General features: G+C 34.5%; 1 protein-coding gene and 1 pseudogene across 1 annotated transcript; both read right to left on the bottom strand.

Moving 5' to 3' along the window:
* Positions 1 to 1,617: 1,617 nt before the first annotated feature.
* Positions 1,618 to 3,081, bottom strand: LOC147512846 (putative aquaporin TIP-type). Its single transcript, XM_086599490.1, has 3 exons — positions 2,870 to 3,081; positions 2,287 to 2,537; positions 1,618 to 2,170 (listed from the first exon to the last, which is right to left on the bottom strand). The coding sequence occupies exons 1-3, from the start codon at positions 2,994 to 2,996 to the stop codon at positions 1,796 to 1,798; spliced, it is 753 nt and encodes a 250-aa protein (XP_086455616.1). The 5' UTR covers positions 2,997 to 3,081; the 3' UTR covers positions 1,618 to 1,795.
* Positions 3,082 to 7,264: 4,183 nt separating this feature from the next.
* LOC147512847 (uncharacterized) lies at positions 7,265 to 8,557 on the bottom strand (annotated as a pseudogene).
* Positions 8,558 to 20,592: the final 12,035 nt, after the last annotated feature.

Below are 20,592 nucleotides of genomic sequence, written 5' to 3' on the forward strand. Positions count from 1 at the left end.
ATATATATCCGATATTTCCGATATTATATTTTCGATATATCCGATATTTTAAATAGTTTGGACTGGTTACCAAAAAAATGGATATATCCGAAATATCCGATATATCCGATATATATCGGTTTTTGGGTACACCGATATATTGATCGATATCGATATTTTGGGCCTTGGAACATAGCACGACCCTCGGGTGGGAAACTAGACCGAAACCCAATGTTTTGCTATGTTACCCGACCCAATGACCCACCATGGATCGATTTACTTAATATATAATTATAACTAGCAAAATTGCATGCTAAGGAATGAAGTCTTTAGGTCGGGTAACAATACAATCATATTTTTTTTTCATCAAAAAAATATTATTTATTGATATGAAAAATAAATCAAACAAAAGATTTAGTCAAGCGTCGCGGTACAAATTGTGCCGCTAGCCCCTTCTAATTAGCAAAACCAATCCTCCTAAATACATATTGGAGAGAACCCGCTCTCTATCACATTGGCTATCTAACACTTTTTGCACCCTCTAATATATATTTTTTTCCCAATAAACAAGGTAACAATACAATTATACAAATACCATCATTTGACAATTAAGTTTAAACTTAAAGTCATAAATTTCATTTGATATTTAGATATAAGTTTAAATGATACAACAAAAAAATATGAAATCCGATAATTGTTGTTGTTTAGATATGAGATTGACGACGCTTCATTAATTGAAAAAAAAAAAAAAAAAAAAAAAAAAAAAAAAAAAAAAAAAGAAAAAAAGAAGAAGATTGTGTACTCATTTGAAAATCTATGAATTGCGTATCTTAGAAAAACAAAAACAAAAACTTATTATTTTCATCAAAAACAATATCAATACAATTGCCATTAGAATTGGAACATATTGACTGAATTGGTCACTTAACTCCCTCTTGTTCTCCATTTACTCCAATATAATTTTAGTTATCGAGATATATATATATATATATATATATATATATATATATATATATATATATATATATATATATATATATATATTTAGGGTTTTGAGAAAACAGAATGATGTAGTTTAATTGTGCAACACAAGATCTCTCAACTCGTGTGAAAAGTCCTGTTTTGTTATCTTTATTGGCAAAATTTGATTGGGAGAGATAGAGTCGCTCCCTTATAACCACTCCACTTAGAGCCACTCCACTTCAAAACCAGACCCTACAAAATGGTAATAATTGAAGGGATGATTTTTCGGTAGAGATGATGTCCATGACAATCATCTTCCTAAATATCATCTCATTTCAATATGTCTATTTATGCGAAAAATTGTGTTCAAATTCTAAGATTTCCATCAATGGTCCGAAATTCTACAACTCTTTTATCAAGGTTATACATTTTCAAATGTTTGACTCGCTATATCCCTCCCTAAATTTCATTTAGTACTGTTCTAAACTTCTAAAGTATATATACGACAACTCAAGACTAGGCTTTGCATATTTCTTGAAAACCTATTCTTATTAACCCAGTCAATTGTGATATCTAAAATCATGCATCATGCTCACTGAAATATTCTGGACAAAGAAAAAGAGGAACAATATAACAAATTCAAAAACCAAAAAAAATATTTGTGCAAATTTTAACTTTGATCTAGAATTTTCTCTTAATAAAAAGATCATAGAAACTGAACAGCCCATACACATTTGAAGAAGAGTACGAAAAGCACAAACATACTGTAATTTACATTTGTTATTCACTAGATAGAGAAACCATGAACTCAAAAATCACAAAACGCCACCAACTCAACAGATGACTTAAGCAGTTAAGCATAGTCCTCTGAAGCGGGTAGTGGAGCATAGGAACCAATGAAGACATCACCATAAATCAGTCCAGCAAGCCCACCACCAATCAATGGGCCTACCCAGTAGATCCAGTTCCCAGAGAAGTCACCACTTGCAACTGCTGGGCCGAATGAGCGGGCTGGGTTCATGGATCCACCACTGAATGGACCAGCAGCAAGTATGTTTGCACCAACAATGAATCCAATTGCAATTGGTGCAATTGTTCCTAGTGATCCCTTCTTTGGGTCTGCTGCTGTAGCATAGACGGTATAGACAAGAGCAAATGTGATGATGATCTCCATGATAACACCCCCAATTGAGGACATACCATCAGCAACACCATGAGTTGGAACGGTCTGCAAAAAGATTTGAAATGCTTGATTAATATGTAATGTAGCAAAGGGTCAACTAAATATGCAGAAATAAGATTTTCACTCGGAACAATCTCAAATATATTAAGGTGCTTAATTACCGCGGCGCTCGTGACAAATTTCAGGAGGAAACAAGCTATGATGGAACCGAGCAATTGGGCTACCCAATAGAAGATGCCAGTGAGGATGGTGATGTGGCCTCCAATTGCCAATCCAAAGGTGACAGCTGGATTCAAGTGACCCCCTGAGATGTTGGCAGCCATGGAGACCCCAACAAACAATGCAAATGCATGTGCGAGAGCAACGGCAACAAGGCCAGCAGGGTCCAATGCAGCATCCGATGTTAGCTTACCTGTAACAAGAAACCGTTAATATGCCCGCTCAACATTTTTATCTATTTTCTGATAAGGAATTTAAGTGATCTTGAATTTTCAATTCCATCCCATTAACTAACTCTCTGAAAAAATCTATAATTTGCCACCTTTGTTACGTTTTAGTTCTTAAAAAAAGTATGTAGTAATCGAGAGACAATCTTCATTTCTCAGAGATTTTTTTTTCCCAAGACTCTAGGAGTGGAAAAGAAAAAATGCCTTTAAGTTAATTTCCTGTCAAATACCAGAGAAAAGAATATTGTCATTGTCATTTTCTAGTAGACATCTAGGCAATGGGCTCAACAGCACTTACTGTAAGCAATTGCAGATCCAACACCAGCAAACACAAAAAGAAGTGTAGAGATGAACTCCGCCAAGTAGGCCTTAAGAGCCCCACCACTGAAAGAGTCACCAAAACTTCCAAGAGCAAGCTTCACCATTTTCGATTACTTACAATAGGATAAAGAGCTAGCTTAGAAGAGTTGATCAGGAAACTTTCTTCCAAAGTTATTTGTTTTGTTTGAGTTTTGAAGGTCAATTGTCCATGGTTTAAATAGTGCCTAAACATCACATAGGCTTACTAAGAAGGGCCATAGCCGGCACCGACCAGTGGCCCATTGTAAAATAAATGGTGATTAATTTGTGTTAAGACCAAATGATTGGGCGCCGACCCACCGCCCCCCCACTTTTTTTTATCTATTCCCTATTATGAACATCAGGACAACTACTTAACATATATTTATAAGCCCGTATACACCAAACCCAAAGTCATAATGAATAATTAAGATAAGCATGTCTAAATAAAATGGATTAATTGAGTATGAATTATAGTCTATGCTCCATGATGCAAATTATAAAAATGGAACAAATTTTAAGTGATGGTCATAAGAGATTCTACTTGATCAATATTAAACAGGCTACATACAGCAAATTCGAAGTCATAGGCATTGAAGATAAGCATTTACTAATAGAATGATAACTACTACACTATGCTCAGTCACATAAAAGTGTAGATTTATTTGAATGGCGATAAGGATGTTGGCCCGTCATACATTCAAATAAATGTAAACTATGGATGAACAATGAAGAATGTTTGTTATTTTATTTGAAGGTGGGTTGATTGAGTTGTTTGAAAATGCATTTAAACTCAGCCTTGGGATCCACTTAGAATTACTTATGATTTATGTAGCCAACGTAGGTCATTGAAACAGCTTCGATCTGTTTTCTTTGAGTGATGAGTGAAACATCAAGTGTAGACGTGTAGACGTGTAGTCGAGTTGCCAAAGATAAATTTTCTGCCGCGTCTCGGAAATGGGCTCAAGCCCAAAGCTATCAAAATTGAACAAAACCGATAATATCATCACTAAATTCCGTCTGCCATTTCAGATATGGGCTCAAGCCCAATGGGAAAAATGGTCAATGGTGTAAAGTAAACATGGGCTAACCCTTTCTACTTACAGACTGTGCAGGAAGTCAGGAACTACATGACTCCATGCTGTTTCCAACTTTAATTTTATGTATACTACAGTTGGTTGGGTTAAAAAATTTATGATGAACTAGCCTCTTTGTACATGTCTTTGCCACGTAATACACGTAATCAATACAAACAATTTCCAATTTTTTTTTCTCACGTGGTGGACTCTACCCGAATTTAATTTATTTTTCTTTAATAATTTATTTATGGTCGTGAAATTACAATAAATCTACTATCTACTATCTATATACTAAAGCAGAGACCTCTCAGAGAGATTTCTCTCTCCTAGGTGGCATTCTAATATGAGAGATAACTTTTTCTCTCTTTTACGTGGCTTTCTACATGCCATGTGGATTTTTAGAGAGTTTGATTTAATTTCCATTTTCCAATCCGAGGTGACATTCTAATATGAGAGATAACTTTTTCTCTCTCCTACGTGGCTTTCTACCATGCCATGTGGACTCTACCACATGGTTTTCTATTTTAGTACAACTCTTCCAACTTAAGTGTAATTCAAATTAGTCCCCATAAATTCCGCAAATGTAATTATATTTAATTTTAGTACAACCTTCCCAACTTAAGTGCAATTCAAATTACTCTTCACAAATTCTGCACACATAATTATGTTTAACTAGCAATTATCTCCTCATAAACAGGAAAGAAATTACCACACAAATTCCATATGTATAAAGAATATATCAATTATTTCATAAAAAATAGGAAACATGGTCTTATTACCCCCAAAATTATGTACTTATAGATTTTTCTTCAATGTTGGAATTAAATATCAACATCAGCCATTTAACAAGACGTACTACTTTAGTACAGCTCTCCCAAATTTAGTACAAAAAACAAAGTTAATATATAGTGTCTGACCACCACATCAAGACATAAATAGTACTATATACCTACTACGACATACGTAATTTTGATGTCCAGAAATTATAGATTAATTTTATGAACAACACCACCAAAAACACAACCAAACAAGTAGAAGACAAGTCAATAAGCACAAGTTAATAACTAACATGTTGGGATCCTATTTTCTGAATAATAAGAAATAATAAATTGCTCCAGATGCATAAGTGGACAACATGCAATGATTGATTAAGTATAGTTAGAGCACGCAAAAAACAAAATCTACCTACAATTCCAGGAAAGTATTACAAGAGATCAGTTATATTGCCTGTTCAATTTCAGAGAACTTCACAAAAGAGTCTTTAGGATTCGACCAATCAAAACAGTAAAGATTCTCCATCATCCATGCCACTTAGGCATCACACTATTACCCATTTGGAGTCCCCAACTAAGAGCAATTTGTGCAGGAGTCTTCAACAATTTCTCTGACACCATACTTAATCTTAGATGCTTACGCACAATACTCTTTAGCCATGCTGAACTAGGCGAACCTAATGGTTAATATCCCTACAAAGTGAAGGCCATGAGATCTAGAAAAAAGCTCTGCAAAGAGGGGTATAATATTAAAGTCAGAAGCTTAAGTTTTTTAAAACTTATAACTCATGGATAGGTGTACTTCGCTCAATTGGCAAAAGGCACGCAACTGAGACTGTTGCCAAGCTGGGTGGCATTCCACCTGATTGACACCAACAAGGACACTTGAAACTTCCAAAAGCTCTCCGATCCCAACTTTTTTGAAAAAAAAAAATCTAATACCAATAACACGAGACTTGCCAAGACCCTCCATTGCTTTCCAAGGTACTAGGAAATTCAGGTTGGAAATTCATGTGAATTTATTATAGTTTTCACACATGGGCAATTATATGTGGCGGTTTTAAGAACAACATCTAGATAGGGATTGAGATAAATATGTAAATTATCTGGACAGTGTAGTTGAATCATTTAAATGTGAGAATAAAACCTCATTAATGATTTGACCTTATTTTGGATGTAGAAACTGGAGCATGTATACTGATTACTCAAAGCAACATACATGCAAATATACAATGATATACACTAATACTGTGATACACAATCACACATGACCGAGTACACTAAAGATTGGAGAACAAAATTTTCTTTCTCTAGAACATAAACAACTTATCTAGCCTATTAGTTTAAAAATCTCAACAAAAAAAAAAGAATGGGCTTCTCAGAACATCCCATAGCATCAGTGTTACTTAAACAATTCAACAACCGAACCGTTACCTATATCATATTATTGTGAACTAAAATACTGGACAGGTTAAAAAGGTGATGAGGTGGGATGGTCAATGAAGTAGTATATTTCCAAGGAAACAATAAGCAATGCAACAATATACTATACATTACTACGTACATATTTAATAAATTACCAATTCTCTATAACAGATTTACTCATTGCACTAAAAAATATATTTAAAAACAAATATATCAAATAAATACCTATAATAACACTGTCAATAACAAAAATGAACTATTAAAGGAGACGAATGCAACTGATGAAGAACATAAAAGGAATTTAAAAATCCAAAAAGAATATAATAACTTCAAATTAATCCAAAGAGAAATGAAGTAATAACTTCATTCTCAGTTTTAAGTTTCAACTAAAAAATTAGACACGGTTTTCACGAAAAAAGGTCGAAATAGGAGACACCATGACACATATTTTAATTCAAGAGACATGTACTCTTCACTCTAATAACAACTAAGTTTGGACCAATTACAATAGCCAAGCCCAAAACCCATTAAAGTACCAGCTATTAAAGTCAGTTTATATGTAAGTCGAATCCGGTATAACTCTCAATAGTCTCAATTTAAACATATGAAACAAGTTGGCATTATACACGTGCAATGTTTTTAGGGTTTGGATGGATGACATATCTGGCTGCAGACCATCTTTCCAAGCAATGTAAGTCACAAAAATAAGCATAATGGTTTTGAAAGTTTTTTTTTGTAAACTCTATTTCAACTTGGAAACTTCAAGTGATGATAGTAAAATTAGTAGTGGGTCACTGCCTCATTGGTTGGGTTAGTTGCTGGATACTCTTAGGAGCCTTAAGCGAAAAAACCATACACATTTTGTGCTTGAATTAGACCATAAATTTTTTAAATATAAAAACTATAATAATAAAATATTTCATTTACATCACGAAAGATACCTAAAAGATCCCGGGCGTATGCCCGGGTTCAAAATCTAGTCTATATATTAAAGTAGAGACCTCTAGGTGAGATTTTTCTCTCTCCTAGGTGGCACTCTAATATCAAAGCTTTTGAGTCTGCTACGCCACGTGGCACTCTAATAGCAAAGCCACGTGGATCTCTAATTGAAACCCTTCCTACTCTAATTGAAACACTTCTTACGTGAAACCCTTCCTACTCTTAATTGAAACACTTCCTACGTGTAATTAAGGAATAATACTACTCTAATTGAAACACTTCCCACATGTACTTAAAAGTTTACAATCAAACAATAACCGTGTATGAATGCAACAACTATGTTATGATTTCTGCTTTTTTGAATTGAGTCTTGGTCCTGCAAGTTTGATGTGCTAGACGATTTCCTGACTCCATCAAATAAACTGGTCACTATAGAGTCTCCAAGTCCCACTGGGACTGCATCAGCATCTGCTACAAGGGCAATTCAACTGATGGACTTAGGCCTCAGGGCTAGACCTTTCCTTTTTATAGATGAAAACATACTGCCCCCACCATTGTCCTCCATCAATGGTATATTGAGGGTGTGAGAGCCAATGTCGGTTGCAGCCTTTTGACGCCTACGGACAGACTTCTTCAATTTCTCAAATTCACCATCCCTTACTTCAACAACTGGCACATCCTCATCTAATCCACCTTCGTCTGACAAAATGTCGTTGACCAGGCTTCTAGACTTTCTATGTCGATTTGGAGGTGGCTCAGAAAACGAAAATGGTCCATCGTCTAAGTAGTGAGCTTTGACTGTGCTATAAACTGCCATCTCTGTTTCCTTTTCCGTGTGTTTGTTATTCTATGGTTTAAGACGGTAATAGCCCTGTAAACTGCTCATGGCTGGAGAAACCTTACGTTGGGGTGACTCAAACTTGAGGGATTGTAATGATTCCAATATATCAGAGCATGCACTTCGGGATTGGGTTTGCTCGGCACTTCTTTTCCTGTAATAAGTTCCAACAAAGTATTATGAAAAGCTTGCCTATTTTTTAGGAACTATATAAGAGTCCTGCTAAAAAATAGGTATAGATTGTTACCGAAATTTTTTCCATCCTGACAACACAGAGTCAAGCAATTAAGTGATAATTACAACTACTAGAGTTACAATAATTCCTTCCAACCCTACCTTAGATACAAGGAAACCAATAACTGAAAGAAGATAATGAATTTGCTTACTACAACAGCAGGGGAGTGTATGCCAAAAAATGGGACAATGTCCACCTGCAACCAGTTCTCAACTGCCGATCCCACCACATCACCCACAACCAGTCCCCCAATAGTTATCACAGTTGATTTTCCTGCAAGATGCACAACAACGCACTTCTTATATACTCTCACAAACTGAAAAACTAAATGTCTAGGTGCATTTGGAAACATATTCATATTAAGATAACAATCAGCATAATAATCTTAACAATTTGACCTCAAGACGTACCCCGACTTAATTCCTGAAACATATGGCCCCCATTTGGAAGGAAACTATTCACGTAATATAAGCTTACTACAGAATACAAATACTCCGACAAAGGTCATTTGAAACTTCAAAAATTGCTGCAACAGTGTCCTCTTGCAAAACACCTGGAGATTGTTAGAGGAAGGCACCTAGAAGATTTCATTTACTCTTTTATGACATGGATGAAGTACCCAAACACTAAACAAAGTATTAAACAACCGAAAAAGCAATAAGAAAAACAAACAGTCTCTCCCCAGATCATGGCGATAGTCTAGAACAACGAGTTTTAGTTTTTAAATGCATCAATCAATTGTGTATGTACAAGCACGAAACTAAGTTTCCAGGCCACACCCATTATTCAGAAATTGCAAAATGTGCACTGTAACGTACTAATGTGTGCGGGCGTGAAGTGCAGTTAAAACTTCAAAAATGTCATACTAAAGCGCGAATCAAACAATGTCACACAAAATAGAGCCCAACAATGTCAGACTAAAATCATGTCAAAAAATGGATATGAAACGTAGACTTCCAACACTTCTACCCAATCAAAACCACAATAGCGTCTTAAGAGGATGATTATGTAATCACAACACAAGCCTTAACTTCAATTTCAGAGACAAACTTAATGAATAAAATCAAGTATTGATATACCATTAAGCAAGGAATAATAGATGAGACACCTATCGTGCTTGGTACAATATGGAGGTACTTTACAACTATGCCTGTTTGCAGATTTTCCTTGCAATGCATGTTTTACAGGAATTACACCTATTTATATCCAGTTTGCTACTAGAACTAGGTATGTTGGTACTTTACAAATAAAAAAAAGGCATGGGTACGCATACAACTACAAAAATTCAGTAGAGATGAAAGACTCAACACTTGCAGTTCAGATAGTGAGGGGAGCTGAGGGGTGAATCCACCTTGGTACATCCTAAACACAGTGTTCTCCATTAGGAACAAGGTGCTCATGCCAGACCAATGATTTTTTTTTCCAAGTATTTAGAGGTTTAGGTTGACCTCAACCTACAGTACTACGTACCACACAACAAAAAGCACTTGAAATTGACCAAACTCTATGGGGGAGATACAAAATGTAAAAACGGACAAAAATATAACAAACTCACAGAGTTTGACAGTGTAGGTAACATACTTGGATATCAAGACTTAATGAGTTTGGCAAAATTGTACCAACCCTGTTAGTGTATACTCACTGTTTACCCAGATCTAAACAGATATGCAAAAAGTTGGTATCATAGTCAAACAATCAAACTCTTTCAACCATATATAAAAATCCCAAGAGTTTGATTGTATTTCTATTTCCGCAAGAGAGTCTAATTTGTATGATCTATAGAACTGACCTGCTAAAATATATAACATATTCTTTAGGGAATTATCCAACAAACAGTGAGTAACTGATCTACTGCTTCTATGTATATACAACTTTGTAGCATCAAGTAAAGGAAGCATTTGAAAGTTTGAAACCTTGCAATAGGCATACAGTACTACGTACCACACAACACATAGCACTTGAAATTGACCAAACTCTGTGGGGGAGATACAAAATGTAAAAGCAGACAAAAATATAATAAACTCATGGAGTTTGGTAGTGTAGGTAAAATACTTGGATATCAAGACTTACAGAGTTTGGAAAAATTGTACCAACCCTGTTAGTGTATACTCACAGTTCACCTAGATCTAGACAGATATACAAAGAGGTTGTAACTATTCCAGAAATAAAATTGACGCTTCTGTAACCGAAGTGAGCCAAACTACCAATATAGTTTAGGCTCAAATCTTCAATGGTATTGTAAATCCACTAACACAATAAATCCAATTGGTGATAAACTTAGTATTGATTATTATTCTTTTCAAAGTTCTTATAGAAGCGTGAGTTTTTTTTTCATGTAGAGTTCTCAACGGCTTTGGTGAGGTAAGCCATGATTAGTTATTTTTTTTATCCATATATATTTTTATTAGGTGATGTTTGACATGGTTTTCGGATTGATCTGATAGAAAGCAATAAAACTCAAATGCCAATCCCTATTTCTGACGTAATTATTACATGTTGTATTTTTCCTTATACATGAATATTGTTTTTTAAACAGGTAGCCATTTGGACTGCACAATGATTTTAATAGACTGTTTTCTTCCAACGTAATATATGCCGGAGAAGTTTCTTCAATGATTCGAGTGTTCAATGATCAAATGATCATAATCTTGGAAGTTTTGCTCCATCGACTATAGGGGTTTCCTCAATCGTACAAGATAACGCTCTTCAGCTCAAAACTTAAATGGATGTCGCACCCTCTGTTCTACCTTTAATGTATTCCCTTGGAATTGATTGTCATTTTCCATCAAGTTATATTCAAGTATTCAAGAATCTAAATGGTGCTTACCTATGAGTCTATGACCAGAGTGATCCTAAAGGCTGCTTCATCACGTGGATGCCAAATTCAAGGCGACTATAGGAGTTTCGTCAAACAAGATAACGCTCTTCAGCTCAAAAGTTAAATGGAAGGCAAATCTTTAGTATCTAACGTTCTAAGTGAGTGGGTACCTAGATGATAGGGAGGGTGTTAATAAGACGAATATAAGAACTATATGTATTTTTGTTTTCTTTATTTTTTTTTCTGATAAATAACAGAAGAACTGTATAGACATTAGAGGGTTACTTTCAAAAACGTTTTGTTAGTAATTGTAAAGTAACTTTTGTATCCATTTAAAGTATACTTGCATATTTTCTAAAATAGATTTGCTTAGCAACCTTGATTCTCGATCTAACAGTCCAAGAGATGTAGATCTTACCAACTGTTCATTTGTTATTGTAATTCCAAGATATTAGCACACTGTGGAATTTGTAAAAGTAATGTATATCCATTACGGTGTAGCATTTGAGTTCTCTCCAAAAGCTTTGTAGAAGGTAATTTTCTATTACGAATCAAACACTTTTAGTGTTCCAATTCTTATATATATTTGATCAAATAAAAAAATATTGCTAAAAAATAGGTGATTTGTAGAAGCTAATTCCCTATTACAAATCATACACTTTTAGTGTCTATGATAAAGCACCGACTTATTTCTATATGTTCTTCAGTTAATAATTTATTATAGGGTGTAAAATCAGCTTCCGACGGTTCTCCACATTCTTTAAGGATTATATGAGATATACCGAATTAGAACACTCTAAATGTTATTCGCATAACCCTTTCATATACCTAGAGTTTGCATTTGTTGTTGGTTATTAACTTCTTAAAAAATAGACCAATATACTTCCCGAGTAAGTGCCCGAATACCCATCACGCACTCTCACATTTTTAACATATGCACTTTTCTTCCTTTTCATTTTTCTTTCTTGGATCTCATTCTGATTTTCAAATACATGTAGGCTACAATATGATAATACATATTAAAAGTGTAAACCTGTAAAAAGAACACCGGCTTATTATGAAAGGGTGCTTTTATTTGCACATTTGATTTATGTTTCTTTGTATGATATTGTTTCTTTAGACAATCTAATGATATATCTAATAATCATCCAAACACAACCTTTAATATACATACACTCGATTCAGAAAATGCCAAAATTAACACGAGATCAAATACCAAGGTGCAAACTCTCCCAAGTTCTTTCTCATTAATGTAGAAAACTGTGTTTCTATCAATTTAAGAACACTATGAAAGGATCGAATGATCACTGATAGTCATATTTGGAAGACAGGTAGATGTAATATATAGTTATGCATGTGATGTTGTTTTTCTATTCAATGTATATTGAGCAATAGAGTACGTTTACATGTGAATCCATAGAGCTTTTTCCATCACAATAAGAGCTAACTGTAAAAATCTAGATTTTGTATTCGGATATCATTAGGAAACACAAATGAACTCAAAAGCAAAATTATATTTGGCACTTGGGACAGTTTCTTTTATTGCCCAAATGGTAAGCAAAACCTTAAGTATATTTACTTAACTAATTTCATTTATAAACAATATATTAGCTTTCTTTGAACTAAATATATACAACCTTCTTACATTTCATTTCAGCTCCTGGAACAAAAATTGGAACTGACTCTTATAACAAATACAAGATACGATGAGTGAAATCACTTCATTCAGGAGCGAGGATTAAATTAACTGATCGAGGCGGATGCCTTTGGTTTCCTAAGTTTTGTTATTTTTTTTCTCAAGTACAGAAAAATGGGATAGTGCTAAAAATAAATATTCCAAATTTGTGCTCATTCTGAGTGCAAGAAAATGTGATAGTGCTAAAGATATGGGTCAGGATGCTTATAGAATGTCCATATCTTGGAGTAGGATCCTACCAAGTATGTTTCACCCCTCTAACTTTATAAATGGGTGTGGATGCTTATAGAATGTCCATATCATCATGGAGTAGGATCTTGCCAAGTTGTATAATAATATGATGTCTTATATGAGCTACTCTTGGTATTGTATAAGAAAGCTATTATTGATTTTGCATTATAATGAGCATTTCAAAGCGATGGAACTACAGTTGAACTTGCAATAGCTCAACAACCTTTATTCGATACGCAACAAACTTCGCTTGCAAAGAAAGCCACCTAAACATTTTTTTGTTGTAGGAATTTTAATAATTTTGGAGTAAAATATATCAAAGCTTGAAAATTCTTACAATTGTTCTACTGATAATTGATGATAATTCTTTGGTCCAAAAGAGTGAAGAGTGTTTGTGTGAATTATTGTTATACTTATTTTTGTGACACTTTATTGATATTATCAAATTTAACCCTTTCAACACTTTATTGATATTGGAAGAACTTTGTGGTACTATTTCTTCATCCGAACTTTGTTTTGCAATGTGCTTGCAAAAACATTGAGAATCGATAAATCTACTATAAGAAATAAGTAAAAATGTGGAATAAGATGGAATATTTGAGCATTTTATTGTAAGTTCAAGGTGTGTGTTAGAAGCTTCAAATTTGGAAAATGAATGTTATTTGAAAGGCACGCTATTTTTCCATTCATTTGATTATTAGATTGTTCAAATTTGAAAATTAATGGTCATTATTCATTTAACCCACCCAATTTTACGTTAACACTTTGACATGTTCACATTGACGAAAGACATAGAACGACATGATATTCTCTGTTATTCATGTTGGAATTGAATAAGAATATTTTGCATGTATACAAACAATCACCTAGAAAAAGAGAAAATACTTGGGGGAGTATTCTAAGTAGGTGAACGCATTTTTTTGAAATATAATTTTTTTTGTATTCATCAATTCATCGTAGACATGTTCATGTGATAAATTTTTTCAAGTGAGAGTAGTATATTCTTTGAGGATATGGAAACAATCAATCTATTTTAGTGATTTGATAGATATTTTAGTGATTTGTACACATTAGTACGTAAGCTAAGCGGTGATGATTTACCGCTAAATCACCATAAATCTAATAAAACTATTATACAAGCTAAATTGAGTTTAAGATAATTCTATTTGAAAATTACGAATTAATATCCTAAACCACAAAGTGAAGAGGTTATCTCAATTTGATCATTTAGTTTTCAAGTACGTATGCACCATAATCGTTGCTCATTAACGTATTTCGGTTTATTTTCAATAAAAATATATTCTAATTTGAAAATTTATGTGAGACATTTTGTAAAGTTTTTTCAGCACACAAAATATTTAATAGATCCCGGGCGTATGCCTGAGTCCAAAATCTAGTAATTAATATAAACAAAGACAGCTTGGACAAAAAATGGTCTGGACCATGGGCCTTGACTATCTCCCGAGTCAACTCTCTTCGTTGAGCCCAACAAATTACATTTCCAAACTATATATATAAACTAGCCTTTTTGTACGAGTCTTCGCCACCTAATCAATCCAAACAATTTCCAATTTTTTTTCTCACGTAGTGGACCCCACCCAAATTTAGTTTATTTTTCTTTAATAATTTATTTATGGACGTGAAATTATAATTTTACCCCTTAAAAAAACAAAATAAAAATAAAACAAAAAATGACATGAACTGTAATATTGGCATTTGGCAAGAGGCAAAGTAGAAAAGAAAAATTAATAACGTGATTATTATTTACAGTAGAGCCCCCCATTTTCTTTAAAGAAGTAAGATGTACGATCTCCTAACCATCTTCATTATTATTTGTGTAGTAAGAATCAACTCAGTCTACAAGGCTCCACCAGGTTTACCCTTGTAAGCGGAGTAGCTGTTTCCAAACTAGAATCCTTGATCTCCACGTCAAACTGGAGCACCTCACCGTTGTGCCTAGACTAGGGGTGAGAATTTGGCCCTAACGACCCTAACCCGGCCCTGACCGACCCGACCCTAAGCCCTATAAATCCCTCACAACTAAAGCCCTCACAGAGTTTAGGGCAGGGCCGACCCGGCCCTAATGCCTTCTAAGGCAGGGTCAGGGCTAAGGTTCTGAAACATAGGCCCGACCTAACCAAGCCTTAGTTATAATTTCACTATAAAATACACAACTAAAACTATCCAACTCCTTGTTACATATTTTCAATTAAAATAACATTTGTCCTTGAATTTATCACTTACCGTATGGGTACTTCTAATAACTTGTCTTATATCATAAAAAATTGTAAACCTAATTGTTTCTATCTCACAACTCACGTACACCTCACAACTCCCCGTCTAACCTAGTCACCAAGAACAATAATGAGCACTAGGCACTAGCCTAATGAAAAATAGGTTGACGTCTGTAAAAACTCATTCCATACTCTTATTTGTCTTTGTGTTCTTCAATGTTAAATGTAATTTTGGTGAGATTTGAGTACAAGAAATAACGGATTTATGTCAGTGAAAGCTCATTCCAAAATGTGTCTTGTGCATTTTAACTGTTATTTTGAAATATAAATATGAGTCTCTATGTACTTCAGTTTATTAGATTGTGGATATGCATTTTAAATTGTTGGACTTATCAAGAATTATTACTAGATTGGTTGTTATTCAAATTTCAAAGTGGTGGGACTTTGAGTTTGCAAATCTTTGAAATTTTTTTGTAATATAAATGAGATTTAAAACTGATGCAGTAAAAAGAAGAAAATATATAGGCCCGGCCCGACTCGACCCTAAACTGTTAAAAAGGGCTTAGGGTAGGATTAGGGTTTGAAATTTAGACTTATGACCCGGCCCTATGGGGACTTTAGGGCCGGGCTGGCCCGACCCTAATAATTAAAAGGCTTTAAATGTTTTAGGGCCGGGCTAGCCCGACCCGGCCCATTGCCCACCCCTAGCCTAGACCCACTATCATTCTTCATTTCTTTGTGAAGTCCAGCTTTAGTATTGTCAAAATTCTCAAGACCCGAAGATAAATTTAATTGTTCATACTCAGTGGGACTTCGAGGCCAACAAAACCCAAATCAAATTTGACATAGTCTCGATCATAGTACAAAAATATCGTGATATTTGTCGATATCTATCGAGATTTCAGATTAAGATATACAAATATCATGATATATTCAGAGATATATACGACTGCAAATATCGGTGATATTTTAACGATATTTGCGATATTTGGGGATATTTTGTGTATGTAACAATTTTATTTAATATTTACCATTATATTTCAAATAAATATAAATAATGTATCATGATATATCAAAAAATATCTACAATATCTACGATATTGGTCGATATTTTGGATATATTCACGATATTTGCATGTGAAACAATGTCAAATATCTTAAAAGAGAGGAATATATCCACGATAAATATCGATAAATTGAATATTGATAAATACACATATCTTAATATTTTGTACTAGGGTCTCGATAACAAAATACATACCGTTCAATATTTATTGTTGGCCCACCTAATTAGGACCCAAAACCTGGAGTGTAGTCCAAAAATAAACCCGGTCATGCGGTCATTGTTACTACAGGACAACCTCATCGTTCAAAGCTTCGAAGAGCATATTTGTGAGGCAGATTCGCAGATCCAACGAAAAGACGCCGTGAGTTAGGACTTGGGGTTAAATAAGCTAAGTTCTGATTCAAAATATGAAATCAACTGTTAAAACTTCAACGACTCAAAACTTATTGTTTTCTAGGAGATCGGTACTCAAGATGAAATAGTATGAACTTTTATTGTGGTACAACCTTTTTAGCATGCCCATTTGGCCATATAGCATGTCCCCATTGGACTTCATTGGACTTGCTCTTATAATTCACTGAATGTAGCTTGATGACTTGATCTTAGCATCATGATATATAAGTTTAGTTACCTGCATTTCTACTGGGGGTGGGCAATGGACCGGGTCGGGTTAGTCCTGTCCTAAACATTTAAAACTTTTCAGATATTAAGATCGGGTCGGTCCGACCCTAAAGTCAGTATAGAGTCGGGTCGGATCAGGCCGGGTCACAAGTCTAAATCTCAAGCCCTGACTCTATCCTAAGCCTTCTTTAAAGGCTTTAGAGTCGGGCCTATATATTTTCTTATTTTTACTACATCAGTTTTAAAACTTATTTATATTACAAAAATGTACAATGATCTACAAACTCAAAGTCCCACCAATCTAGTAATAATCCTGGATAAGTCCAACAATTTAAAATGCACATCCACAATCTAATGAATGGAAAGACATCGAGAGTTCGAATTTGTTATTCCTTGTACTCAAACCTCACTAAAATTGTATTTAACATTGAGATACATAGACAAATAATTATATTATCATTTTAAATGAAGAAGTAATAGATATAAAGAAGAAACATAATAGCTTTGGTTAAGAGCCAGGGAAGTTGTTAAAATGTTTCCAATATCATAAATTATTTTCATAATAGATTCAAACAAATATAATATTACCTTTCTTCTAATTTAAAAGTGATTCAAGTTTTGTATGTGGAAATAAAAAAATTGGCTTTTGAACAAGTGATGGAGAAATGTTTGAGATTACAAATGCCATTTTTCTGACAAAGGTTATTTTTTGGTTTCTATGTTACAAATGTTTGCTCTGTATTTCGATTTAATGGTATGGAAGGAAACCTTTAGTTCTAGACTTGGCTTGGATGTGAATAAAAATATAATTTATAAGAAGTAAGTGGGAAAAGAAATTGAGAATAATAAGTTCTGGACTTTGACTTGATGATCAAAAGAATAAAGTCTTATTTTTTATTAGGTTAGTGCTCATTGTTCTTCATGGCTGCTAAGTTGACAAGTTTTTGTTATATAAGACAAGTTATTGAAAGTACCCTTGGGTGTAAGTGATAAATAAATTACAAATGACAATGTTATTTTAATTGAAAATATTTAACAAAGAGTTGGACAATTATGATATGTGTATTTATAGTGAAAGTGTGAAACAGAGCCGGGCTAATGAGGGCTGAAACAGTCGGGCCTATGTTTTAGAACCTTAGCCCTACCCTAGAAGGCATTGTCCTGCCCTAAACTCTGTGAGGACTTTAGTTGTGAGGGCTTTATAAGGCTTATGGTGAGGTCGGTCAGGGCCGGTTAAGGGTCGTTAGGGCCAAATTCCCACCATTTTCTACGCATTGCTTGTTCATGCAAAGCAATTACGATTCAGGCATTTAGCAACACGTACGCGTTCAAATTATGTTCTACAGTGCACATGACTAGTGTAAATGTAAAATAATTAATCTGCTCCAAGCCCCCAACATTTGTTTTTTTCGATAATCTAGCCTCCAACATTTTGCTACTATCCAACGAAAGCTGACTAATTAGACAGAAAATAATACAGGTCCCAGCTTCTGTACTTGTACGCTTCTAGACAAAAATCCAAAGCTACCCCATGACATCCATTTCACCAACGAAGTTTCAAGGAACTTTCCTGGTGCTCTTGAAGTTCTATAATAGTGTTTGTAGGGCCACTTTCTCCTATTGCCTTCATTATCACAAAAATATTGGAGACCTTAATACTTGATAGGTAATTCATGAACCTAATTTGCACTTCTCATGTACACACTGACATACAGTATAACTATATAAAGGAGTCTAGTATATATCTACTCTAAATCTCCTTCTTCATCCCTCAAAAACCAATGGGCCTACACATGGTTGCATTAACAAAGCTCCATCTTCTGACTACAACACATAGTTCTAGTCCATTGATCACTGCCTTAGGAATATTCATTCTCAAGGTTCCCTTCAGTATTAGACATATTAATAGAGTTTATACTAATGCTTTCACCGCTTCAAGACTCTTTCTTTTCCGACTGGGTGTTATTATGTTTGGGGAAGAGCTCGAAGCATACAATGGGCAACGATGGGAGAGAGCACTTCGATTGGTTCGTGAGAGGCTGATCAATGCTCGACGTAGTTGGACCACTCAAATTCATGAGGATAGTCTTCATGTCGCTACCATGGTTGCACTTTGATTAATTAGTTAGGCACTTCTCTCGTTCCCCTGTTGTAGCTCATTTTAAATACTAACACGTAAGTATACCATATATGGAAGTTGTTTTGTGAACAGCAGTTACATTTAATTTACTGTATGGAACGAAAGTGTCAATCGTACTTGTGCTACTGTTGTTCATCAACATGAATATTGAGGGTTTCGCTCTCTCACGTAGCCCTTCGATCTTTAGTTTTGAATCACATTAGCGAAAAATTAATACAAGTCTTGATGAGTTTATTATGCTCTTAAGTTAATTGTATTTATTTTTATTTTATATTTTTGGATAAGGAATTGTATTTAAATTGATCACACTCAAACAGCATATATAGGTACGTTTGTCCCTTATTTGTTGCCACTTGAAGTTGCTTCAGTGTTAACAATACATTTCCACCAGCCACAAGGGCTACCTCAAGAGAATTGGAGTCATAATTAAGGAGAATACGAAAGTTGGCCATTGTTGTATTAATTGTATACTTGTATACGAGTGAAATTTTGAATATATACATAATTTTTTTAAGATTCTCGGGGCAATTTTGGATCGGACCGAACTATTGAAACTCCTTTTTTGATAATCAAATATTTTATTAATATCAACTTGGGGTTATATTTGCATTGTCATGCTTCAGGCTTTGTTTCAGCCATATTGGAGCTATATCACAACGCATACTGGGAAATATATACTGATAGTCCACCTCTAGGTGTTGAGGGATGAGTGTCCAGTTGTTAGAGTGTGGATTTCTAGAAGCGTAAGCGGCTAGCTTGTGAGCAACTAAGTTTTCACTTCTGTGTACATATTTAATATCTACATAACAGAAATGTTCGTTCAAAAAGTTTTGCTGCATCTGACAATATCATTTGTGTTGTCCAAGTTAGATTGGTTGCTTTGTTTTCTAGAAATTCGACTGTAGCTTTCGCATGCATCTCCACTTGAAGCTTTATGGAATGGTTGTTAGAGCACCAATTGAGGGCTCTAAGAAGTCCTCGACATTCCGATTCTTCTGCATTGGATGACCAGCTTGTGTTTGTTTTTGTAGCAACCAATTTCCCTATGTGATCTCTCAAAACATACCTATAACCTGCTTGTTTATTTGTTATATTAAAACTAGCATTTACATTTAACTTTAGATGGTCAGGAGGAGGTAAATTTCAGGTAACAGGGAGGGAAAAAAGCAGATTGTTAGAGTTTGGAGTAGGTATAATAAGTTCATCAAAAAAATTTATGAGGACTTTTCTTATTCTAGTCAGAGAAGGTGTAGTCGAGCTTGTTATGAAGGATGTTACATCTATCAATCCAGATGTTATAGTATACAAGAAGGCAGAATTTTGTCCACTGTTTAGTCTCTATTGGCCAATCAATAGGTGGCTTGAACCAAATGTCAACCACTTCTTAGAGGAGTATAGTTTGAACTCCTCAAGTCGAAATAGTCAAGGTGTTTGAAACCACAAAACTCTAGTGAAAGGGCAGACCAGGAGAAATTGGTGAACACTTTCTAAACAATTTCCACATCAAAGACAAGATTTATCTGATATAAACATAATATACGATAAGTGATCTCTAGTAGGGATAATATCATATGATAGAATTTCCAT

The sequence above is a fragment of the Coptis chinensis genome, chromosome 3 (genome assembly GCF_015680905.1).
Source record: "Coptis chinensis isolate HL-2020 chromosome 3, ASM1568090v1, whole genome shotgun sequence".
NCBI lineage: Eukaryota > Viridiplantae > Streptophyta > Magnoliopsida > Ranunculales > Ranunculaceae > Coptis > Coptis chinensis.